The sequence below is a fragment of the Malaclemys terrapin genome, chromosome 9 (assembly GCF_027887155.1).
Source record: "Malaclemys terrapin pileata isolate rMalTer1 chromosome 9, rMalTer1.hap1, whole genome shotgun sequence".
NCBI classification, from domain to species: Eukaryota; Metazoa; Chordata; order Testudines; family Emydidae; genus Malaclemys; species Malaclemys terrapin.
Genome location: NC_071513.1, coordinates 47,067,150 through 47,093,569, shown reverse-complemented (window position 1 = coordinate 47,093,569; position 26,420 = coordinate 47,067,150). Strand labels below are relative to the sequence as shown.

At 45.6% G+C, this 26,420-nt stretch overlaps 1 protein-coding gene across 2 annotated transcripts; it reads left to right on the top strand.

Annotated features, from left to right (window-relative positions):
* The first annotated feature begins 373 nt into the window (after positions 1 to 373).
* On the top strand, positions 374 to 21,082 carry FUNDC2 (FUN14 domain containing 2). 2 transcript variants are annotated; one of them, XM_054040898.1, is made up of 5 exons: positions 374 to 526; positions 7,320 to 7,470; positions 13,152 to 13,227; positions 14,920 to 15,054; positions 15,719 to 21,082. In XM_054040898.1, the coding sequence occupies exons 1-5, from the start codon at positions 397 to 399 to the stop codon at positions 15,794 to 15,796; spliced, it is 570 nt and encodes a 189-aa protein (XP_053896873.1). In that variant the 5' UTR covers positions 374 to 396; the 3' UTR covers positions 15,797 to 21,082. The 2 variants fall into 2 exon arrangements, with proteins under 2 accessions (XP_053896873.1, XP_053896874.1); XM_054040899.1 differs by lacking the exon at positions 374 to 526 and adding an exon at positions 591 to 1,101.
* Positions 21,083 to 26,420: the final 5,338 nt, after the last annotated feature.

Sequence of the window (26,420 nt, the reverse complement as noted above, 5' to 3'; positions counted from 1 at the left end):
GGCACGCCCGAGAGAGCTGAGCCTGTCCTCACCCACAGGGGTTGGTCAGGAGCCAAGGGCACCCCCCCCCCAGCTGGGGCGGAGGGAGGCATGCAGGGGGACCCCCATTAGAACCCATCGAGGTGGGACCTCCCAAAGCGCCTAGGTCACATAACGCGGTATAGCTGTATATGTGTGTGTGTGTGGGGGGGGAGTAATGACCATGAGTCGGGTACACATGGGTGGGAAGGAATCATGATCACGTGACAAAGGTGGCTGAGGGGCCGGATCACAAACACAGGCCGAATGTACGTCGGTGGGGAATCAAGGTCACATGACAAGGGTATCTGTATGACGTGTCTCAGCTCAGATGTCACGTGGCGGGAGCCTGGCCTAGCGGTTTCCGCCGTGGGTGAGATGGAGGAGGAGGAGGAGCTTGTGTCACGTGTCCAGCTCCACTCCTGCGCCTCGCTCATACGGCAGCAGCAGGAGGCGAAGCGCCGGCGCTGGGCGCGGCAGCGAGCGCGCGGGATGGCGGCGGGTGGAGGTTAGAGCCCTGCTGGGGCCTCGCGCCTGCTGCCCGCGCGCGGCTCCCTCGGCGCCGCCAGCGGCCGGGCCTGACCTGGGTGGCTCTCCTGGAGACCGCTGCTCCCCACCACACCGGGACGGGCTCGGCCCCGGCAGCTCCCCGTCGGCCACCAGCCCTGGGTGTTAGGCGCTCCCAGCCCGAGGCCAGCTAGCGCCGCTGCTGGCGAGCGGGACTCCAAACCCCGCTCCTAGCGGGCGAGCTCTCTTTGTTTTGGGTCTGTGCAGCACTTGGCCCGCGACTGGGGCTCCCGGCGCTGGGGTCAGGCCACAATGCGCTGCCGGGGCCTGCTCGGCATGGCGGCGCGTATGCAGCCTTCGGTGTGTCTGAGCGTCCCTTGTTTACGGGCGCTACTGTTGTTAGGCCTTCTCTGTGTCGCCCATGGCGCCCGCAGCCTGCTCACACTGCAGGGTGGGGAACACGCCCTCTGGCCATCGGGAGACGCGCACACACATTGCAGCCCCAGGCACTCTTCCAGTGTGTGGCTTGTTGCCCCATCCTATTGCCCTCCTGTATGTCTCGTTTCTGTGGCGACTGTAAGTTCTCTGGGTCATTAGTCGTGTCTCCGTATCTGTGCATGCTCTTAGTGCTCAGTTTACAAGCTGTTTTACAATCAGACAGGATCTCTGCCCCAGTGAAAGATAATTGGGTTTAAAAATAAACGTGGTAGTCGCTAAGGTTAACTGGGGTTAATTCTACTGCTGTTAGCCTGGTTTTTGTGGCTTTCATTTTTCAAATCCTGATAATGTAGATTGTGCTGCTTTGACAATGGCAAATGTAGCCTTGTACATTTAGTGAAATCCGTATTCCCAGACAAATGGTGGGTGTCAATGGACCATCCTCACCTATGTGAAAACATTTCCCCGTCAGTGAGAACAGTAAATTCTGAGACCAGGTGTGGTTTCAAAACACAGCTAAGGTTGCCTTAGTTTGTAAGTTTTAGAACGTTTTAAAGCATCATTTTAATTAGCTCCTGATCACTGCTTGATTGTGAATTTTTAATGTTGATTAGGTAGTATGGTATCTTTTTAATATAAAATCAGACTCAAATTTCTAGTCTGGGTCCATTCAAAACAGTAGAGTCAGGAAGCCTCAACTTAATCATGGATTTCTACATAAAAGTGCATTCTTGTTGGTTGTTATAAGCTTAGTACATATTCTTCACAGCTCAGAGATAGATGTAGGTTTCATTTTTAGAAGGTACACACTACATTTTTTAAATGATTCATTTTGAAAACTTTTCAGATTAGTTTTACAGCTATATCAGAAAATGAATGATTGTTTGAAGAAGAACAGGAGTACTTGTGGCACCTTAGAGACTAACAAATTTACTAGAGCATAAGCTTTCGTGGACTACAGCCCACTTCTTCGGATGCATATAGAATGGAACATATATTGAGGAGATATATATACACACATACAGAGAGCATAAACAGGTGGGAGTTGTCTTACCAACTCTGAGAGGCCAATTAATTAAGAGGAAAAAACCTTTTGAAGTGATAATCAAGCTAGCCCAGTACAGACAGTTTGATAATAAGTGTGAGAATACTTACAAGGGGAGATAGATTCAGTGTTTGTAATGGCTCAGCCATTCCCAGTCCTTATTCAAACCGGAGTTGATTGTGTCTAGTTTGCATATCAATTCTAGCTCTGCAGTCTCTCTTTGGAGTCTGTTTTTGAAGTTTTTCTGTTGTAATATAGCCACCCGCAGGTCTGTCACTGAATGACCAGACAGGTTAAAGTGTTCTCCCGCTGGTTTTTGAGTATTTTGATTCCTGATGTCAGATTTGTGTCCATTAATTCTTTTGCGTAGAGACTGTCCGGTTTGGCCAATGTACATGGCAGAGGGGCATTGCTGGCACATGATGGCATATATCACATTGGTAGATGTGCAGGTGAACGAGCCCCTGATGGTATGGCTGATGTGATTAGGTCCTATGATGATGTCACTTGAATAGATATGTGGACAGAGTTGGCATCGGGGTTTGTTACAAGGATAGGTTCCTGGGTTAGTGGTTTTGTTCAGTGATGTGTGGTTGCTGGTGAGTATTTGCTTTAGGTTGGGGGGGTTGTCTGTAAGCGAGGACAGGTCTGTCTCCCAAGATCTGTGAGAGTAAAGGATCATCTTTCAGGATAGGTTGTAGATCTCTGATGATGCGCTGGAGAGGTTTTAGTTGGGGGCTGAAGGTGACAGCTAGTGGTGTTCTGTTATTTTCTTTGTTGGGCCTGTCTTCTAGGAGGTGACTTCTGGGTACTCGTCTGGCTCTGTCAATCTGTTTTTTCACTTCAGCAGGTGGGTATTGTAGTTTTAAGAATGCTTGATAGAGATCTTGTAGGTGCTTGTCTCTATCCGAGGGATTGGAGCAAATGCGGTTATATCTTAGAGCTTGGCTGTAGACAATGGATCGTGTGGTGTGTCCTGGATGGAAGCTGGAGGCATGTAGGTAAGTGTAGCGGTCAGTAGGTTTCCGGTATAGGGTGGTATTGATGTGACCATCGCTTATTAGCACAGTAGTGTCCAGGAAATGGACTGCTTGTGTGGATTGATCTAGGCTGAGGTTGATGGTGGGATGGAAATTATTGAAATCATGGTGAAATTCCTCAAGGGCTTCTTTTCCATGGGTCCAGATGATGAAGATGTCATCAATGTAGCGCAAGTAGAGTAGGGGCGTTAGGGGACGAGAGCTAAGGAAGCGTTGTTCTAAGTCAGCCATAAAAATGTTGGCATATTGTGGGGCCATGCGGGTACCCATAGCAGTGCTGCTGACTTGAAGGTATATATTGTCCCCAAATGTGAAATAGTTGTGGGTGAGGACAATATCACAAAGTTCAGCCACCAGGTTAGCTGTGACATTATCAGGGATACTGTTCCTGATAGCTTGTAGTCCATCTTTGTGTGGAATATTGGTGTAGAGGGCTTCTACGTCCATAGTGGCCAGGATTGGCCAAAGTACATTGGCCAAACCGGACAGTCTCTACGCAAAAGAATTAATGGACACAAATCTGACATCAGGAATCAAAATACTCAAAAACCAGTGGGAGAACACTTTAACCTGTCTGGTCATTCAGTGACAGACCTGCGGGTGGCTATATTACAACAGAAAAACTTCAAAAACAGACTCCAAAGAGAGACTGCTGAGCTAGAATTGATATGCAAACTAGACACAATCAACTCCGGTTTGAATAAGGACTGGGAATGGCTGAGCCATTACAAACATTGACTCTATCTCCCCTTGTAAGTATTCTCACACTTATTATCAAACTGTCTGTACTGGGCTAGCTTGATTATCACTTCAAAAGGTTTTTTTTTTTTTCTTTTTTTTTTTCCTCTTAATTAATTGGCCTCTCAGAGTTGGTAAGACAACTCCCACCTGTTTATGCTCTCTGTATGTGTGTATATATATCTCCTCAATATATGTTCCATTCTATATGCATCCGAAGAAGTGGGCTGTAGTCCACGAAAGCTTATGCTCTAGTAAATTTGTTAGTCTCTAAGGTGCCACAAGTACTCCTGTTCTTCTTTTTGCGGATACAGACTAACACGGCTGTTACTCTGAAACCAATGATTGTTTGGTTATTTTGTTTATCAAAGGTAATTGAAGCAGATAGTTCACCTCCTAATGACTTCATAAATATCTCCAATTCAGCAGGTTAATCATTAATATTTGGAGGACTTTCTTGCCATGCTGTATTAGGAGGAGAACATCAACAGACAGACATTTAAATTGTTTTATTTAACTAAAACAACAATGTTAGGTATTCTGGATTTTCTTCAACAGCAAACATAATATTTTAACAAAACAAGCATATGCATTTTTGAATTTAAACGTTCAGTTTTTTTTTTTAAATCAGGTTTGTTTTTGTTTTTTAACTAAAATAATTAAATGAAATATATTTTTTTAAAACAAAAATTAAATTGACTATGCCAGCCAGGTCAACATGAGAAACTTAAAATATTGGCTTCTGCAGCTAACTCCGTCGTCTTCACCTTCATTTTCCTGTTTGTTCATAATCTGGAAACGAAAAACAAGCTTTCCTGCTTTTTCAGGTCCCAAACGATTTCTCAATTTGGTATTAATTTGTCCAAAGGAAGAAAATATTTTTCCTACACCGGCGGAAGAAGCTACTGTTGTTTGAAAGGGAGATTATTACTCAACTGTCTCTGAATCCAAGTGCTTAAGTGACTTCCACCAGTTCACTGGTGTGACTTTAAAACCTCCTCAGGAAACCTATATTTCTTGAATGGTTCTTATTCCCACACTGGGTCTCTTTTACAGCCTGCTGCCATTATAGATTTTCTCTTCTAGTAAGAGAATGGTATGGTAGATCTCAAATCAATGAAGGCTACACTCAGAAAGACTTCCGGAATATGCTGCTCAAACAGTTTCACATTTGTTTCTACTGCCTGCCCCTCCCTTCTCACATTTATCTCCAGACTTATTCTCCTTGTCCAGATCTTTTCTGCCCCCAATAATCTTCTATTAATTGAACTTTTTGAAACTTTGCACTTTTAGAGAGAGGTAAGGGATTGACTCTGTGCCCACAAATTTGCAGGGGGACAATAGGGTTGAAGTCTGTTATTTCTCACCACTATATACTATTTATTTAAAAACATTTTTGCTGTTACAAGCATGTTATCTCTGGGGACACAATCCACAGTTTGAGAACTGCAAAACTAAGCGCATCTGATGGTTTCTTCTAGACTGAGCACTCAGTCCCATTGGGTAGATAGATTATTTAGGTTAATCTTTCTATACAGAAGCCCCTGGAACCCCATAAAATTGGGTCCCTAATCCATGAACTATTGGAACTCATTTACAAAACTTTTCTTAAACGTTACATGAATATACTGTCTCATACTATAGGATTTATAATCCCTATTCCATGATGAGATATCTGAGCTATAACGTATCTTAATTAAACCTATCTGTAGATAGGTTTTTCCTCAAAAAGCATTTTATCAAAAACATCTTTTTTTTTTTTTATTTTATTCTTTTTAAAAATCAATGATTTTTAAATCCACCCTGATTCAAAATAAATGTTTCTGGGGGAAGTTCTATATTCTGACAGTATATGAGCAGATGCCCTTCTGTTTTCTTTGTACATCCTTACTTGTAGTATAATGTGATCCACAGAGAATTTGACTTCTATGCGGTCTTCCTTTTACCCATTTTTATCATCATTCCAAGTCCTGTAATGAGGAATATTTTGGGGGGGAGGGGGCTGGGTTGGGAAAATTAGGGGACATCATGGCAATAGCAGTGTCTTCCCCCTCCCTCCTGCCCTTTTTTTTAAAGCAACTGTTACAGCTGCCTGGACATCTGAGGTGCTGATCTAGCATAGCATTCCTGGCACCTGAACTCACCAAGTAACTACTTCTGCCAGGCATGTGTTTCCCCAGCTGCCAAAGACGTGCAAGGCCACTGTGATCTTTTCATCTTATGCCTCTTGTATGTAATATTTCATCTCCATGTTACAGGTTAGCAAACTCTGTGTGTATCTGGAACTGTTTGTTGAAGCAGCATGTTATATTGTAATCACATGGCGTCCAATGCTTTCAGTTAACAGTTAAGGAGTCAACATTTTCATTATGAATCTCCTCAGTTGCTGTAAAATTTTTTTGCTTCAGGCTAAAACTTGGTGTACGTTCATCTGCCAATAGATTTAATATTTAAAAGTTTGGGATCTTTTGGTCCCTGTCTCTAGGCTTTTGAACTAGCATATTTGAACTCTTAGGCTGCATCCTGCAAACGAGCCATCTGTTAACATCTCCAGAATACCCAGGGATGCAGGGTTATCATACCAAATGTATGTTGCAGCGCTAAGATGTGCAGTAGACCATCCCTGCTGGAGAAGGACAAGGAAGACAAAAATAGGATCACTAGAAATGGTGCAACTGGCTTTTTTGGCCCTCTTATTCTTGGGAGGCTGTTGTATATGAAAAATCAGAAGTACAATTGTTAAAAACCAAGCCACATAAACCTTCAGAAAGCCAGAACATGAAGGTTGTGGTAAAACTAGTAAGCATGGGATGAATGTCTTTTGACTATATCACAGCTAGGCATTATAGCAGTGCACTGAGTGCAACTCCCAGGAACAATGGAAAGTGATGGTTGAGGCTGAATTCTTTGGATTTTTGTTGGTTGTCTTTTTTTTTTTTTTACATGGGATGGCGGGAGGTTTTTTTCTTGGTAGCAATTTATGAAAGACCCACACCTTTTCTCTTCCCCATAGAATTTAATTTAAATAATTCAGAGATGGGAAGGATGGTTTCAGCACTTTAGCTACAAACTGGGAATTGGAAGATGTGTGTTCTATTCCTGCTGTTGACATACTGAGTGATCTTGGGCAAGTCACTTACCTCTCTTTCTTTTTCCCTGTCTGTAAAATGGGAGATTTGCTTAACCCCACAGAGGGGGATATGAAATTTTGTTTGACTGTTTGCCTAGTGCTTTGAGATCTGAGGCAGACACTGCAAGTATAAAATGTTATATTAGGCGTTTCTAAGACTGTATCTGAGCTGAGAACAGGTGACTAAAGCCACCTGTTCTCTTTAAGGAGGTTCTGTTCCTGCTTCTTAAATTTCATCAGGACAGTACCATTTACTATGCTTAAAGGCTCCTCATCTGAATGCTGCTGGCTAAGAATAGTGAGTTGAAGTACACTTGACTAGAGAATAAACATGGTCTCTGCCCTTCAGTGTCATATTGCCCACTAGATACACCTATGCTCACGTGCATTTTCATATTCACAGCAAAGAAAGAGGACTCCTGCGAGGTGCTGGACCTGGCAGAGTACACCAAGAATCAGCCCTGGTGGCGCAAGCTCTTCGGGCGGGGCTCTGGCTCAAGTGCTGAAAAATACAATGTAGCAACTCAGCTGGTGATTGGAGGAGTCACTGGATGGTAAGGTGATATAATAAATCATGGTGGGGTGGTTGTGTTTTTTTTTGTTTTGGTTTTTTTGGTCCCATTGGGAGGCATGGGGTTTCTTTAATGTATGAATGATAATGGAGTGCTAGTCATCAAAAGATTGTATCTGTTTGGTGAGATATCCCATAAAGCGTATGCATGTGGGTGGCAAATAGCATTTCAGAGGTGAAGGGAGATTAGACTGAGCTCTGTGTCTTCAGGCATATCTTGTTCAGTTGAGCTTTTCATAGAATTTAAGGCCAGAAGGGACCATTATAGGATCATAGAAATGTAGGTTTGGAAGGGACCTCAACAGGTCATCTAGTTCATCCCTCAGCACAGAAGCAGGACTAAGTAAACGTAGACGATCCACGACAGATGTTTGTCCAATGCTGCCAATGATGGGGATTCTATAACCTCCCTTGGAAGCCTGTTCCACAGCTTAACTATCCTTATAGTTAGACATTTTTTTCCTAAGTCTCCATTGCTGTAGATTAAGGCCATTACTACTTGTCCTACCTTCAGTGGACATGGAGAACAATTGATCAGTGTGCTCTTTATAACAGCCCTTAACACAGTGTTGCCAAAAATTTTCCTGTCGTGCCCCCCACTACCGGTAATGGAATCTGTCCACGCTGTGCGCCCTCCCTCCCATTACTGCACAGTGCTGAAGACTGAACTGGAGCAGAACTGCGGCCAGTGGCGGAGCAGAGCTCCCTCCTTGCCCCACATGGGGGCTGGCCCAGGCCCTGCTGCCCGCCTTCTAAATGTTCCTTCGCACCCCTGGCCCCTTCCCCATCTTCTTTTCTCAAGACTAAATGTGTACAGTCTTTTAAGCTTTCCTTGTAGGTCTGGTTTTATAAACCTTTTAATCATTTTTGTCGCTGTCCTCTGGGTGCTCTCCAATTTGTCTATTTCTTTCTTAAAATGTGTGTTGCCAAGAACTGACCACAGTACTTCAGCTGAGGCCTCATCAGTGTTGATTAGAGCAGGGCAGTTACTTCCCGTGTCTTACATATGAAACTCCTCTTAATACAGAATTATGGTCATCCGGTCTGACCACCTGCATAATACAGGCCATAGAACTTCATGCAGTGATTCCTGTATCAAATCCAATATCTTGTGATTGAAGTAAAATGTATAATTTTAGAAAGATATCCAGTCTTGATTTAAAGACTCTTTAAGTTATGGAGGATCCACCACATCCCCAGGTCAGCTGTTCCAATGGTTAATTATCTTTTGGGACAGATGCTTGTGAGTCTTCTAGGATGACCAAGACCTTGGGACTATGCACTGGGCCTATGCATTGTCTCTTGGGAGTCAGGCTACAGTATTTTCCCACAGAACTTTCTTGTCTCATCTTCTGAGAAGAGTTGGACCTAAAGGGTTCAGTGTACTCAGAAGCAAACCTTTTGCTGCTGAGACGAAGAATTGGCTTGCTAGTGGTTTGTGACTCTGAGGCCACTTCTAGATCTTCCTGTTGGAATATTCCACTATCCACAGTGCCACTGGGGTGTGCTCTCTTCTAATTAAGATAAGAACAGATTTAAAAATTTTATTAAGATGTTTTTAAAAGAAAATGAACGGTAGAGTTTAAGCGTAGAAGTTTCTGGTTATTCTGATACAGATTATCAAGGGGTGCGAAGTTCGGTTTAAGATCGGATGGCATAAGGAATACATAATCTGCAATAGCCCCGATTGGGGGTAAAAGGTTAACGAGTCAAAGTACACACATTGAGATATGAGCATATGTTGTTCATATAATGGCTATGTTCAGGTGTGGAGTATAATGAGTGGATACGATGATGATAAATCAGGAAGTACAATCAGGACTGCTTTTCTAGCACATTCTTGCTTTATGCCATAGTTCTCCCCCATTCTACTCCAAAGATAAGCCACTTAAAGCATAAGATGTACCCCTACAATATGTATCTATTCGCAGTATGAGCCTGTAACTTCTATCTTGTGCCCTGGCCGTTTGCACCTGATTGCAAGAGGATTGCTCTGCTGTTTTATAACCTGAATAGTGAATCTGTATCACCTGAAATAATACTTGATGTGGGTGATGTCAGACAATATTATATATAGGGCCCTACCAATTTCACCGTTGTGAAAAACATGTCCCAGACTGTGAAATAAGCCCTTCCTCGTGAAATCTGATTTCCCCCATGCTGCTGGAAGTGCCCCAGCTGAAGGGGCTCCTAGCTGGAAGCCCGGCTGGGGAGGGACAGGACTTGTCCTTTCCCTGCACTGCCTCTCTTGGGGGGGAGATCAGACCTACCTCTGGGTGCCTCCCCCTGCTGCAGGAAGCTCTGGGGCTCAGCTCTGGCTGTGAAATTGATCAAAATGGACCGTGAATTTGGTAGGGCCCTAATTACACATCTCCTTACTGCTTAACCAAATAGTGAGAGCTGGGTTCATCTATGTCTTGATAGCAGGGATGCTCATGTGAGTAGAGAGGAAAAATTTCACCACACCAGGTGGAGGCATAAAGGGACACAGTCCAAATAGTCTTGAGTAGATGAAGGTCTAGACTATCAGTCTTCAAACTTTTATCTTTACAAACCATCTTCTCCATTTTTGAGAAACTAAAACAACTGCCCTGGAATGTGCAGGATCTGTTTCACATGCTATGCATTCTACTCCAGAAGCAGCCAGAAAAAATACCAGTCCAGTTACAATTTTATTCTCTCAGCCGAGAGCATGTTATCCAAGATTCTTTGTCAGAAATGGCCATCAAAAAAATCCCATGTTAATGTCATTTGAAAACTTGGCAGAAAATCAGTGGTAAAGGGATAAAAATCTATAGATGGAGTGAGGATATGCATGTGAAAATGTAAAGGGACTCAGTTTTACAGTCTATTGTGAGGTCCCATGGAGCTGGCTGCTTTGCCCTTCCTTTCCCTAGTCCCAAATTGGCTCTCCTCTTTGTTCATCTGTCTCCCTTGGCAGGGCGGCAGGTTTGTATAATTTTTGGTGGTGCCCAGAATATGTGTCTCTTCCCTTCCCCCCCTGCCCACCTTGTAAGCCGATATATATTTAATTAAATAATGTAAAAATGGACTGGAAATGGTAAGCGTTTAACAGTTTCCCTTTTGCACAATATCTATTGTAAGAAAAAAATATTTAACCAAGAATATCAGTTATTAATACTCTTTTGAATACAGAAACAACCAATCACTCTTTGATCAATAACCCTTAAAAGCAAATACTTTCTAACATTAAAACAAATATAGCCCTTTCTTTTGTAATGTTCTTTTGCGATGATCAAGAATTTGTTGCTGGGATAAAATGAAGCTACAACGCGCCAGCGCCACAAGATTACAAGGGCCAATTAAAAGTGGAAAGTCAGAAGCAGCACTCGCCTGCTTCAATATATTATATTTTGTTGTATTTGTTGTGATGAAGTGGGAATGTTCTTAATGTTTTCTCTGAATAATGTGTGTGTCATAACTATAAAGGGAAGGGTAACAGCCCTCCTGTGTACAATACTATAAAATCCCTCCTGGCCAGAGACTCCAAAATCCTTTTACCTATAAAGGGTTAAGAAGCTCAGATAACCTGGCTGACACCTGACCCAAAGGACCAATAAGGGGACAAGATACTTTCAAATTTGGTGGGGGGGAAGGCTTTTGTTTGTGCTCTTTGTTTTGGGGTTTGTTCGCTCTTGGGACTCAGAGGGACCAGACATCAATCCAGGCTCTCCAAATCTTTCTGAACAAGTCTCTCATATTTCCAACTTGTAAGTAAACAGCCAGGCAAGGCGTGTTAGTTTTTTATCTTGGTTTTCTCAACTTGTAAATGCACCTTTTTGCTAGAGTGTTTATCTCTGTTTGCTGTAACTTTGAACCTAAGGCTAGAGGGGATTCCTCTGGGCTCTTTAAGTTTGATTACCCTGTAAAGTTAGTTTCTATCCTGATTTTACAGAGATGATTTTTACCTTTTTCTTTAATTAAAAGCCTTCTTTTTAAGAACCTGATTGATTTTTCCTTGTTTTTAGACCCAAGGGGGTTAGATCTTGATCCACCAGGAGTTGGTGGGAGGTAGGAGGGGGGATGGTTAATTTCTCCTTGTTTTAAGATCCAAGGGGTTTGGATCTGTATTCACCAGGGAATTGGTGAAGAGTCTCTCAAGGCTACCCAGGGAAGGGAATTAGCACATTTGGGAGTAGTGGCTGCGGACCAGATCTAAGCTGGTAGTTAAGCTTAGAAGTTTTCATGCAGGCCTCCACATTTGTACCCTAAAGTTCAGAGTGGGGAAGCAGCCTTGACAGTGTGGGTGCCTCAGTTTCCCCTGCAAGATGCCAACTGAAGGTGTTGGAGAACAGAGATCAGGTGGCCTCCTTTCCCGGAAGAGAGACAAAGGCCAGAGGGGGGACTGGAGAAATGGATAGGGGAAACTGAGGCACCCACACAGTATTTGTAGAAAACATTAAGAACATTCCCATTTTGTAACACCTGTATACAACCAATTATATACTTTAAAGGGTGTAAAATAATCAAGTATTGTGCTAAACACGATCATAACCCAAACTGATGGCCAGATTTAAGTTGTGTGTTTTTCCCCTCAGGTGAGGGCTCTGGGGTGGGGCTGAGGGGTTCACAGTGCAGGAGGGGGCTCAGGGCTGTGGCTCAAGTTTGGGGTGCTGGGGGTGCAGGCTCGGGTGGAGTGGGGCCAGGGATGAAGACCTTGGGGTGCAGACAGGCTGCTCCAGGGCTAGGGCCAAAGAGGAGTCCCTCTTCCCATTTGCAGCAGCAAGCTCCAGAGGAGGGGCCCCTTGTCAACCCCCCCCCCCCAGCACACTCACTCTGCATCACTGTTACTGCACATGCTCCTAGGGCCCCTCTCAGGTCCAGGAAGCCCCCTCGCCTCCCCTCTGGTGGGTACCGGGGCGGCAGGCTGCCATCACGTGTGGCCTCCCCTGCTGCTGCCCCTCACCCTAGCCTCACTGGGGGTGGGGGATGGAGCTGCCCCTTGCCCAGCATGTGGCAGGAGTGGTGGCTGCGGAGGGGGCAAGGTGTCACAAAATTCACCCAAGCCCTGCTGCTCAGGTCCAGGAAGTCCATCCCCTGTCTCCCCTGTGGTGGGTGGGTGCTATGGGGGAGAGGACTGCCATCACATGTGGCTTCCTTCTTTCCCTGCTGCAGCCTGCTGCCCCTCACCGTAGCCTCACGGGATAGGGCTGCCCCTTGCCCAGGGCGGGGCAGGAGTGGTGGCTGCTGGGGGGATGGGGGTGGATCACAGGGTCAAACACTTATGGAAGCCCCAGCAGCTGCTCAGGTGAGTGAGGTCCACTCCAGCTGTCTCCCACCGGAAGCCCCCTTGGTGTCTCCTCCTGGTGGGTGCCGGGGGAGGGGAGGGCTGCCAAGCATGTGTGTGCCTCCTCCCTCTCCTGAGGTGGAGCAGCAGCGCAGGCAGCCGAGGGAAAGCCATGCCCCGCTTTCAGTCAGGCATGGACGCTCCGGGGGGTGCGGGGGCCCCACTCCAAACATTGGGGGTGCGGGGGCCCGGGCACCTCAGGCCCATACAACTCTCTGCCCCTGTTCCTTGGTTAGTGAGGCTGTTTCTGGAGTCTGAGTGGTGTGTGTGGAAGGATGGAGTATTTACAGAAAGCCAAAGTGTGGGTGTGGTATTTGGTTGAACTCACTTTCTGGCCTGTCCCTCTTTGATTGTAGGTGTACTGGCTTCATCTTTCAGAAGGTTGGAAAGCTGGCAGCAACAGCAGTGGGTGGTGGCTTTTTCCTACTTCAGGTGCGTATGGTTAGTCTAGGCTTTGTGAAAACTGCCCCTGGGGGTAGTTCTGAGCTGCATAGAGAGGTAGGCTGGTCCAGTGGTTAGGGTGCTAGCCTGGGTATCAGGAGACCTACGTTCCATTTCCTGCTCTGCTAGAGATTTCCTGTGCGACTGTGGGCAAGTCACTTCAGATATGTTTGTTCTGTAGTCCAGGTCTGCAGCTCGGACAGACATACCTGCACTAGCATTGCTAAAAATAGCAGTGTAGATGTGGTGGCAAAGGCTTTGCCACTGCATCTACAGTGCTGTTTTTAGCTGTGCTTGTGGCTAGAGCTAATGTGGGTATGTCTGCCCAACCTGCCATCACACCTGGCATTGCAGTATAGTCTGTACTTTTCTGGGCCTCAGGTCGCTCTCTGTGAAATGGGGATAATAGCCCTGCCCTGCCTCTGAAGTGCTGCGAGGGTAAATACATTGCAAATTGTGAGGTGTTCATATACTATGGTAGTGGAGTTGCATAAGTACCTTTATGCAAGCATGCTGCATCACCTTGAGTGTGGATTCTTCGCTTTTAATAGCTGCAACTGAGTCAGATTTGCATTGCTCTGAAGCTGCTGATTTTTTTGAAGTTAAGGCCTGCTTTCAAATCCAAGATGGGGCCTCTTCTTCTCTGAACTGGCAGCACAGCAGAAACTGTGTCCTCTGGACTGAGCATTGGAGGGAAGCCATGTGCTCAATAGCGACTATTGGCCAAGGCAAGGGGCGGCACTGAACTTCACAGGGCACTGTCCATGTCTGCGCAGCCAGGCTGAGTTTGGCTTTAATGTAAGGCCTCAGAGGGCACCACCCTCCACAGAGTCTGGTTAGGGACAAGAAGCCCCCTGTTAATGTATTCTTTGGGGGCAGTGCAGCAGTGGAAAATATTCATTTTCTCAACTATATTTTCCTTGGCTTTAAAAACCCTACCCTCCTGGAGCAGGGCAGAGTGTCCTGTACTGGCTTGCTGGGCCAGGAGGGCAGGAAACTGAAGTCTAGATTTCACTGTTTTATGTGAGACAGAATGCAACCACTAGACCCTACTCAGTGATCCCCTTCTTTGTTTGTTCCAGCACTTAAATTGTGTATAACTGCTTCCCCTCACTCCGCTAGATCTCCTTGTCCCTTTAAAGGTGGATGTCTCTTTAAAGCATTGTTCAGGCAGTGTTCCACTGTTGGCCCACCATGACAAGACAAAATACTTATATGGAGACAACCTATTAATAAACCATGCCCTCCCATAGCAGCAGGAGATCTGGAATGTGACAGCTGCGTGTAGGCTTTGAAGGATACCAATATAACAAGCTTGGGGGTGAGTAAATGCAGTTGGTGCCAGCTCTGTATTGCAAAGCAGAGAGGCTGACGTAGGTTAATGTTAGACCATATGTAAAAATCTCTGCATATGAACTTCCATTGGAGGATCCTACAGATAGAGGTAAGCAGAGGGGTCCTGTATAACTGAACTACTTCTCCATGCCTCTAGCCTGTTTATATTCCCTTTCCATTAATTTAGTTAGTAGAATAGTTCTCTTACTAACCAAGATGAGATGGTACCTTTTAGAGTTGTTGAGTGAGTTATTTGGGTTAGCAATGGGGCAGGAGGGAAAGGAAGGTCTTGCTAGCTATGGGTTGTGCAGGATTCACTTCATGTTTCTTACCACCACTCAAATGTAGATTGCGAACCACACGGGATACATCAAAGTGGACTGGAAGCTAGTAGAGCAGGACGTGAGCAAAGCCAAGGAGCAGCTGAAATATCACAGCAGTGGCAGCAAACTGTCCCCAGAAGTTAAAAGCAGAGTTGATGAGGTGAGAGCACTTCTCCTTTTCAGATTTTTGCCTGGATGTATCCAGATGCTGGAGACAAGGGTTGGGAACTACTTCCCAACTGAGGCTCTTTAAGGGTAACCACACAGTAGCAAGACAGGGTAGTGGGCAAATCTGCTAGATGTCCTGTGAGATCATGAAGATGGCTTCCAGATGGTGGTTCACCATACAGTGCCCTGTGGAAAATCTCCTGGAATCCAAAGAAGGACCCCTCAGAGCAATTAGGACAGCTAAGCAGATAGCACAGCATAAGAGTGCATCAGTCACTCTAGACTCCCTCTACACTCTGGATCAATGTGTGCAGGGGGCATTTGTCCCCTTGCCTCCTGTCTTCCAGATCCTTGACTGCTAATGGTGGTACAGCTATAAAGCCCCTAATGCACATTCAGCTGCTAGTCAGAATGTCTGCAGCACATTGTGCCATAGTGTGCAAGCAGTGAATGAAGTAGGGAGGGCCATGTCTTTGCCTCCCCTCCTGTGGAAGGGGAGCGGAATAGCACTAGTTCCCCTGCCATTAATTTTGGTCATTAGTTGAACTAGGTAGGGATAGCAGTGAGCTGGGTGCAGTGGGTGGGAGGGCTCAGTGCTCATCTGACCTGAGTGACTGGTTCTAGTGTGTTTTGACTGTCCTCTCCCTCTTGCCCAGGTGATAACATTTGTGAAGAAGAACGTTATCCTGACTGGAGGGTTTGCTGGGGGATTCCTGCTTGGAATGTCTTCATAGAAACTACACAGAACTGACAACTCTGTCCCTTCTCACCCCTTCCCACTTGATAAACAGTGGGTTGTGCTGACAGACTCTGCTTCCTCGGGTCCTCCTGGGTTCAAGCCCCCCACTTCCTGCAACACTGCCGCTAACTTTCCTCCCTTTCCTTTACCTGATTTCTGTTGGAGCTGGAATCAATCTAGAGAATTGTGACCCTCAGCGTCTGTTTGTCGATCTGACTCCCTATCCCACTCAAAATGCCTCTCTGCAGTTTTCAGGGTCAGTTGGAACCCCATGAACAGCCTGCAAGAGAGAGATCTGAGAACAGGCCCACTGCTGTGCTGCACAAGACTGACCAATATAAGCTCTCCTTCCAGTGCACACAAGGTTCGTCAAGTTCTGTGTGCTCCTAGTTATCTTGTATTCTCTCTTCTCCGGTAATAGGAAAGCCCATACTTTCTCCAGGAAAATGGTATTTTCATGGCTATCCGTGGATGGAGGCAGAATTGTCAGAGGCGGTCTTAGAACATGCTCAGAAATGGACTGTTTGGGGAAACAACTAATTCCGCAGTGGGTGGTGGCAGAGTGAGTACATGGCAGAAATACTATTGGAGATCTGTTCTTCTGCCTTCACTACTCCCTAGACTCTTGCCATTATGTTTCACACAGATGATCACTTATCTGTGGTATTTATATATCCCCTTAATGGAATTGCAGCATTGGCACTGCCAATAGAAATTGTGAGTGGTGCATATCACTATCCCAGATCCTTTCTTGTCATAGGTTTTGAAAGTCATTGGGCATCCCACCATTGAGAAGATATTCTCCTCTCTCACTCTCTAGCTGGTGTCTCAGCGAATGAACTTTAACATGCACTGAGGCTGTATGTCTGGCAGAAAATCTGCCTGAAATGTCTGTGCATATGACTGAAACCTGCACTACCAGCCCATCCAGTCCGGCATGCATTTCCATAGTGACAATAACTGTAATTTATCCCTGGCGTCATATCAGCATTTCTGACACTAAAACCTTTTTCTCTGGCTAGTATGGAATTGCAGCTACCTGTAGGTATCTGGTGCACATGGGGCAGGCTTTCTGGAAAGTAGTGCCCTGGGCAGATGAAAGTGGGTGGGATTCTTCTCTGTATGATACAGCCTGGGATATGATGTCCTGGAGCAGGATTCCAGTTTGAGTGCAGACAACAACTGTTCGGGATTCACACTCTGACTAGGATTGCTTTGAATCCAGAAGGCCATTTCTGTCCCTTTGCAGAGCAGATTCCATCCGCCCTCAGCGAAAGGCTGAATCTTCCAGGCAGTCCCCCATCCAGCTGCACCTTAAAATCCCTGGTGATTACCTTCCTGCCTGTCATATGTGCCTTTACTGAGCAGTAGGTGACATATGCTCTTATAGTCATGAGATCCTGTGTTTAAATAGCTACTGGGCATGTGAGGGGAGCCAGTCCCATACATTCCTTCTCCAAACAGAGACTGGCACTTCAGTGCCATAGACAAAGGAGCAGGTATCCCAGAACCGCTCCATCTGCCTGCCCCTTCCTGTAAAAAATGATAGCATTCTTACCATCTTATCTCTTTGGAAGCTGGACAGTGGGTCATGGGAAATGCAAGAGCACTCTCTATGCTGCTGTCAGTCTGGGTTAACTCTCCCCCTTCCTCCTCTCCATTGGCTTCTCCCATTCATGCAAAAACAAGCATCTGTGTCCAGTTCTTTCAGTTTGTTTAATTCCTGCACCTGCAGACCCATCACTGGGCTATAACATGGAGATGGGTTCTGCTAGGCTTGGAAAGGCAGGTTAACTGTTACTCAGTCCTGAGCATCTCTAGCCTTCAAGAAAAATGTAAAAATAACAGAGATCCGTTCAGTATTGCCTAGTACTGGGGCTTTGCTTATCTCCCTGCTCAGATGTAGTTTGAAAAGGAAGGAGGTCTAGCTGGTGATAAGCACGTTCTTGTTGAAGGTTGGTTCCGTTCCCCCCTCTGAAATCATGTCCTAGAATTGTGTTGAACTCCAGGAGCTCGTTGTGTGCATGGCTGGACGCTGTTCAGAATATAGTGTCCATGGCACAAGGATGCACTTTATCTATTATGCTGCAGTAATTCCATGTTTACAGTGTTTAGTGGCTTGACCTGACTGGAAGCAAGGGATGTACCCAAAAGAATGCCAGGAGCCCTGAATACTGTCCTGTCCTGTTAGAGCTGTGGCAGCTTGGCAACTGCAGCTGTTTTCAGGAGAGCCCCTGACATTTAATCTGTGCTAACTTTATTTTGCCTTGTCTGTCCCCTATCATATACAGAGTTTAGAAAGTCAGTCACATCACTTCAGCTTTTCTTTTCTTCCTGATCCTATAGTAGAATATGCCTTTAGATGGTCAGAATCTTTGCTGTCTTGCATTCTCTGGCTGTCTACAGCAGGGCAGGAGAAATTGGGCTTATAGCATGTCAAATGCTACAAGAATTGTGCAGTGATGTAGGTGCACGATAACTTGGTTAGGGAGTGGGGCGGCTAGCTGCTGTGTAGGAAGAAATTCTGTACAGCAGAATGATCTTGATGAATTTATAAAAACATCTTGCTGGAACTCTCCTGTTCAAATAGGAAAATAGTGTACCTACACCTCTGCCTGGTGTACTAGCTAACAAAGCTTTTTATTCAGACTTTACTCTTCCAGCCTCCCTCCAAAGACAATGCTGAGTGGAAATGACCCTCCCCCTTTTCCCTTGGGAGTGACAGTTTTGGGATAACAGTTATAACTTGACCAAAACATTTGGCCTGGTACCTCTCTCTCTCATTAGCCTGATAATCTGCTGGAAACTTAGCGGTGAGTTCTGCTCATGTGGGTATAAAAACTGGGCCACAGTCTCTTGACTTCAGTGTTCTACTTTCCAGCTGCCGTTATATTCCTCTTCATGCATGGAGAGACTGCTGTGTATGCAAAGGCACTGCTGGTGCTATGTTGCTGTAGCCTTAGAAGCAAGCAACTTGCCACCAGACCTCAGGGCTGTTCCTACAACTTCCTGCTAACCGATGCCAGTTAATGAGCCCAAATTCTGGGCATAAGGCTCATTAGTCTAATGAGGAATATATTGGGAGCCCACTCTGAGGCATTTGGAAATAGCTATTGTTTGTCTAGACTATTATAAATTGGTGCCATGGAGCTAAGCAACTGCAAGAAAGAGCTAAAACTTAACTTTTCAAAGCTGTTGCTGGAAGAGAGATCAAACAAACAGTTTAAGTACAGCCACAGTAGTTTCTGATCTGAAGACGTGGAGGGAGAGAGGAAAAGCATGGGGCATCCCTGTGTTATTACCATGGAAAGTGTAACACTGCCAAACTGGAGCTTCCTTGGTACTTCTCATGAAGTTCTGTAAGCAGCTAAGATAGTTTGTCCTGGCAAACGTGATTTTTGTATATAGAATGGAAATCGCATACAATTTTTGATCATGTCATGGGTGCCAAGATGAAATCTTAATCCCCCTTCTGTTTTGTTTCAACAATCTCTAGCACCCATACCAGGAAGTTGTGGTTTAAAAATAAGTAGACTTTTAAGATATTTTTGTACATTGTATGTAGATGCTTGTTGAAGTGGTATCTTATTAAACTGTTGCTCTAATCACTTATTTTTCGGGGGTCTGTTTTGGGAACAGGCATCACTTCTGCCACTCCCTGCACTGCAAACACTCTGTTCATAGTAGCCTAGAGAAGGCAGGAGCAGTATCCAGTACTGTAACTGAAGGAGCAGTTGCTGTAATTCTGGGGGAGACACAACTGGGACTAAAGCCAAGATCATCAGATATTTAAGGGCCTACCTCCTGTTGAAATCAATGAATTAAGCTCCTAAATACCTGTGGGGAACTGGGAGTTTTCCTCAGCTATGCACTCCATGTAACCGTACTTCAGTCAGACCTTGCATAGGATACTAGCCTATTGTGCAGGTGCCAGTCACAAGGCAGATTTGTGGGAGAGCTGGGCCCTACCTGAGTGCTTTTAATTCACATTGGCTGCTAAGCTCTAATAAGCTGCCTTTTGTGTAGCCAAGCTGAGAGTCTTATGTGAGCATGTTGGTGGCAGTCATGTGAATTCATGCATTTCTCGGGGGCTGGGTAAATGTGGATCTCTAAGATAATCATTCCCTTAGATAACCCTGGCTTATCTATGTTAGTGTTGATCCTTTCCCCAATGAGGCAGTTGGTGCAATCTCATTCAGCATGTGCCTGAGGGGTCTTGGATTTCCCTAACTATTTTACCCTCTAGGGTAAGAAATCAATGACACCTCTGCAAGCTCATGCTGTAAGCGCCTCCCTACTAAACAAATGTCAAACTCCATCTAGTCAAGCAAACAGAAGGGAACACAAAAGTAACTCTTGTCCTAAGGTTTCTGTATTGGACACAGTGAAAGGAAACTAAGCAGTCATGGGATTAGAGAGAAGGTCCTCTGGCAGATCATTAACTGCTTGAATGATAGGAATTGAAGGGTAGGAATAAATGGTCAGTTTTTACAATGGAGAGGTGAACAGCAGGATTCTCCTACAATCTGGGCTGCTCAACACATTCAATGATCTAGAAAGGGGAGTGAACAAGAAGTGGCAGAGTTTGCAAATGATTACAAAATTACTTAGGATAGCTAAGGCCAAAGCAGATGGCAAGGAGTTACAAAGGGATCTCACAAAACTGGCAGATGAATTTTTATGTTAATACAAAGTAATGCACGGTGGGGAAAAATAATCCCACCTATAGATACATGATGGGTTCTAAATTACTATTACCGTCTAAAAAAGAGATCTAGGTGGCACCTGTCATAACTAGAAAGGGAAGGGTAACAACCTTCCTATATACAATACTACAAAATTCTTTTACCTGTAAAGGGTTAAGAAGCAGGTAACCTGGCTGACACCTGACCCAAAGGACCAATAAGGGGACAAGATACTTTCAAATCTGAGGGGGGGGAGGCTTTTGTTTTTGTGCTCTTTTGTTTTGGTGGTGTTTGCTCTTAGGACTAAGAGGGACCGGACATCAATCCATATTCTCCAAATCTTTCTGCACAAGTCTTTCATATTTCAAACTTGTAAGTAACAGCCAGGCAAGTCATATTAGTTTTATCTTTGTTTTCTCAACTTGTAAATGTTCCTTTTGCTAGAGGGTTTACCTCTGGTTGCTGTAACTTTGAACCTAAGGCTAGAGGGGTTTCCTCTGGGCTCTTTGAATCTGATTACCCTGTAAAGTTATTTTCCATCCTGATTTTACAGAGAATTTTTACCTTTTAATAAAATTCTTCTATTAAGAACCTAATTGATTTTTCATTGTTTTAAGATCCAAGGGTTTGGATCTGTGTTCACCAGGACTAATTGGTGAGGGGATATTCTCAAGCCTACCCAGGAAAGGGGGGTTAGGGGCTTGGGAGATATTTGGGGAAAGGCAGAGTTCCAAGTGGCTCTCCATAAATATTTGGTTAAAATGCTTGGTGGTGGCAGTGTATTTTTAACCTAAGCTGGTAAAAAATAAGCTTAGGGGGTCTTTCATGTGGGTCCCCACATCTGTACCCTAAAGTTCAGAGTGGGGAGGGAAGCTTGACATGGTGGCAGATCGGTGGGATCATTGTTGAACCAAAAGCACAGCAGGATTTTTAAAAGGATTCTTGTTAGTTTTTTCCCCTCTGCCTGAAGGCAGAGGGGTCAAGTTACAGTAACAAAGGAATTTACAAGATGGATTTTTTTTTTCTTTCTAACTCTCTGGTATAGCTAGCTTAGACCCAGAAAGGCTGAACACTGACTGGTGTGAAAATCTCTTAACTAAGTAGCCCCTGAGCTGAGTACATACCAGTTTGTGAACTGCAGACGGGGTGTGACCCAGCACAAGAAAGCAGGAAAATGAGTACCAGCGATGCCGCTAATAAACTAGAGCTGGCCAGACTGGAAGCACAAGAGAATGAAAAGAATCATAAGAGACTGCTCGAATTAAAACAACTCAAGAAAGAAGCTGCTGAAAGAGCAGAGAAAGCCAAAGAGACTGCCCACAAGAGAGCTATGGAGGAGAAAGAAAAAGAGATGGAGGAGAGGGAAAGAGAGAGGAAGCATGAACTGGAGTTAGCGAGGGCTAAGCAGGATATACCAGACAACCCTAGCAACCCCTTTCCAGATACCGCTTCCCATCCCAGAAAATTCCCCACCAACAAGGCAGGTGATGATACCGAGGCCGCCTTAGAAAATTTCGAAGGGGCCTGCCTTGGGTACAGCATCACTCCAGACCAGTACATGGTAGAGCTGCGGCTGCAGCTCAGTGGACCCTTAGTAGAGGTGGCGGCTGAAATGCTTAAGGAACACATGAACAGTTATGAACTTTTTAAAAACAAGGCCAGAATCAGAATGGGGCTAACACCCAAGCATGCCCGTCAGCAGTTCAGAGCTCTAAGGTGGAAACCAGACATGTCACTTACCCAACATGCCTACTACATTGTGAAAAATTGGGATGCCTGGATATCAAGAGCAAGTGTTAAATCTCCAGAAGAGTTGCCCTTCCTAATGCAAATGGAGCAGTTTTTAGACAGTGTTCCTGAGGAAATAGAAAGGTTCCTCCCAGCTGGGAAGCCCAAAACTCTAACCAAGGTGGGGGAGATTGGAGCCAAATGGGTGGAGGTGGCAGAAAAGAAAAAAACTAGTAGCAGTTGGAGCAAATATCAGAAGTGGTAACCCAAAACAAAATCCTATCACTGGGGGCAACCCAAGGCCCCACCTACATCCCAAGGAAAACCCCAGACACCTTATTGTCCCACCACACCAGTCTCCAGCAACCCACCTCGCTCCAGTGACCAGTAAGCTGGGCGATGTTTTAAATGTAATGAGCTGGGGCACGTGAAGGCCAATTGCCCCAAGAACCCCAACAGACTGCAGTTCATTACGCCAGAGTCACACCCAAGGTCCTCAGGCTCAGATGCCTCCCAGGTACCCTCAGAGTGAAGGAAAACTCTGAGTGTGGGCGGGAAGAAGGTTACAGCGTGGAGGGACACTGGAGCACATGTCAGCTATCCACCAATCCTTAGTGGACCCCAAATTTGTCAACCCAGAGGCCCAAGTGACAATTCAACCGTTCATGTCAAAATCTTTAAACTTACCTACGGCTGAGTTGCCTGTCCAGTACAAGGGCTGGTCAGGCATGTGGACTTTTGCAGTCTATGATGATTATCCCATTCCCATGCTGCTAGGGGAAGATTTGGCCAACAATGTGAAGCTAGCCAAGAGGGTGGGAATGGTCACCCGCGGCCAGGCTAAGCAAGCTTTAACACCTATCCCTATTCCTGAGCCTTCCACCAGGGCCTCGCCTGTGTTACCAGAGACCCAGACAGAGGTGGTGGAACCAGATCCCCTGCCAACGACTGCAACAGCCGTAGTGGATCCAGTTCCAGAAACCCAGCCAAAGCCAGCCCCAGAACCGGAACTGGCGAAGCAACCAGCACCAGAATGATTGCCAGCACTGAGTCCAGCGCTTGCAAACCCATCTACAACTTCAACACCAGAAGGCACCACCGAGCCTGCACTGGCAGCAGCAGCAGATAACCCTACACAAGAGGCTCAGCCAGAGCCTGAAATACCACATAGTGCACCATCAGAGAGCAGTTCACCATCAACAGAAACAGCCCCATCACCTGCATCACTTCCAGAGGGACCAAGCCCAGGTCCACAATCCAGTGAGGAACTGATGTCTCCAGCATCAAGGGAACTGTTCCAGGCCGAACAGGAAGCAATGACGGCCGAACAGGAAGCAATGACAGCCTCCAGGGAGCTTGGACAGTGGAACGGAGCAACCCACCCCCTCTCAGCTCCTCTAATCAATCCCTGTTTGTTGTAGAAAGAGGACTTTTATACAAGGAAACTCTTTCTGGTGGGCATCAGGAAGATTGGCATCCTCAGAGACAGTTGGTAGTTCCAACTAAGTACCAGGTAAAGCTCTTGAGCTTAGCCCATGAGCATCCTAGTGGCCATGCTGGGGTGAACAGGACCAAAGACCGTTTGGGGAGGTCATTCCACTGGGAGGGAATGGGTAAGGATGTTTCTACTTATGTCTGGTCTTGTGACGTGTGCCAAAGAGTGGGAAAACCCCAAGACCAGGTCAAAGCCCCTCTTCAGCCACTCCCCATAATTGAGGTCCCATTTCAGCGAGTAGCTGTGGATATTCTGGGTCCTTTCCCAAAGAAGACACCCAGAGGAAAGCAGTACATACTGACTTCCATGGTTGCTTGCTACCCGAGGGCCGGAAGCAATAGCTCTAAGCAACATCAGGGCTAAAAGTGTGTGCCAGGCACTAACAGACATTTTTGCCAGGGTAGGTTGTCCCTCTGACATCCTTACCGATTCAGGAACTAATTTCCTGGCCGGGACCATGAAAAGCCTGTGGGAAGCTCCTGGGGTGAACCACTTGGTTGCCACCCCTTACCACCATCAAACAAATGGGCTGGTGGAGAGGTTTAATGGGACTTTGGGGGCCATGATAGGTAAATTCATAAATGAGCACTCCAATGATTGGGACATAGTGTTGCAGCAGTTGTTCTTTGCCTACAGGACTGTACCAAATCCCAGTTTAGGGTTTTCATCATTTGAACTTGTATATGGCTGTGAGGTTAAGGGCCCATTACAATTGGTAAAGCAGAAATGGGAGGGGTTTGTGCCTTCTCCAGGAACTAACATTCTGGACTTTGTAAACAACCTACAAAACACCCTCCTAACCTCGTTAGCCCTTGCTAGAGAAAACCTAAAAGATGCTCAGGAAGAGCAAAAAGCCTGATATAATAAACATGCCAAAGAGCGTTCCTTCAAAGTAAGGGACCAGGTCATGGTTGTGAAGGCGCTCCAGGCCCATAAGATGGAAGCATCGTGGGAAGGGCCTTCACAGTCCAAGAGCGCCTGGGAGCTGTTAATTATCTCTCAACATTCCCCACCTCAAATTTAAAGCCTAAAGTGTACCATGTTAATTCTCTAAAGCCCTTTTATTCCAGAGAATTAAAAGTTTGTCAGTTCACAGCCCAGGGAGGAGATGACGCTGAGTGGCCTGAAGGCGTCTATTATGAAGGAAAAAGTGACAGTGGTGTGGAAGAGGTGAACCTCTCCATGACCTTTGGATGTATGCAGCAACAGCAGATCAAGGAGCTGCGCACTAGCTTTGCGCCGATATTCTCAGCCACCCCAGGACGGACCAAACGGGCATCCCACTCCATTGACACCGGTAATGCTCACCCAATTAGAGTCCAACCTTACCGGGTGTCTCCTCATGCTAAAACTGCTATAGAATGGGAAATCAAGGATATGCTACAGATGGATGTAATCCACCCCTCTGACAGTGCATGGGCATCTTTAGTGGTTCTAGTTCCCAAACCAGATGGGGAGATACGTTTTTGCGTGGTCTACTGTAAACTAAATGCTGTAACTCGCACAGGTAACTATCCAGTGCCACGCACAGATGAACTATTGGAGAAACTGGGACTTGCCCAGTTCATCTCTACCTTAGACTTAACCAAGGGGTACTGGCAGGTACCGCTAGATGAATCCGCCAAGGAAAGTTCAGCCTTCATCACCCATGTTGGGTTCCCTTTTGGGCTGCGAAATGCACCCGCCACCTTTCAAAAACTTGTAGATGGTTGCCTAGAGGGATTGGGAGAATCTGCCGTCACCTACCTTGACAATGTGGCCATCTTTTCTGATTCATGAGCAGAACACCTGGAGTACCTGGAAAAAGTCTTTGATTGCATAAGGCAGGCAGGACTAACTGTTAAGGCTAAAAAGTGTCAGGCCTAAACAGAGTGACTTACCTTGGACACCAGGTGGGTCAAGGAACTATTAAACCCCCTACAGGCCAAAGTGGATGCTCTCCAAAAGTGGCCTGTCCCAAAGTCAAAGAAACAGGTCCAATCCTTCTTAGGAGATTTGTACGACACTACAGCCAAATCACTGACCCACTAACAGACCTAACCAAAAAGAAACAGCCAAATGCAGTTCAGTGGACTGAAGAGTGTCAGAAGGCCTTTAACCAGCTTAAAGCGATACTCATGTCTGACCCTGTGCTAAGGGCTCCAGACTTTGACAAACCGTTCCTAGTAACCACAGATGCGTCTGGGCGTGGTGTGGGAGCAGTTTTAATGCAGGAAGGACCGGATCAAGAATTCCATCCTGTCGTGTTTCTCAGCAAGAAACTGTCTGAGAGGGAAAGCCACTGGTCAGTCAGCAAAAGGGAATGCTACGCCATTGTGTACACGCTGGAAAAACTATGCCCATACATTTGGGGGCGGCGTTTCCAATACAAACCGATCATGCTGCGCTAAAGTGGCTTCATACCACCAAGGGAAATAACAAAAAACTTCTTCAGTGGAGTTTAGCTCTCCAAGATTTTGATTTTGAGATACAACACATTTCGGGAGCTTCTAACAAAGTGGTTTTCCAGAATCAATTGGTTAAAAATTGTTCTTGGAATGTGTGACATTATTTTTTATATAATCAATAGTATGTCTAAAGGTGGATGTCTTATTAACTCTGTTTTCTCCTAGAGCTCCAGGAAGAAATCACAACCAGTGTGGAACCAACACTATCTGTGATTTGGGGGGTGTGTCATAACTATATACAATACTATAAAATCCTTTTACCTG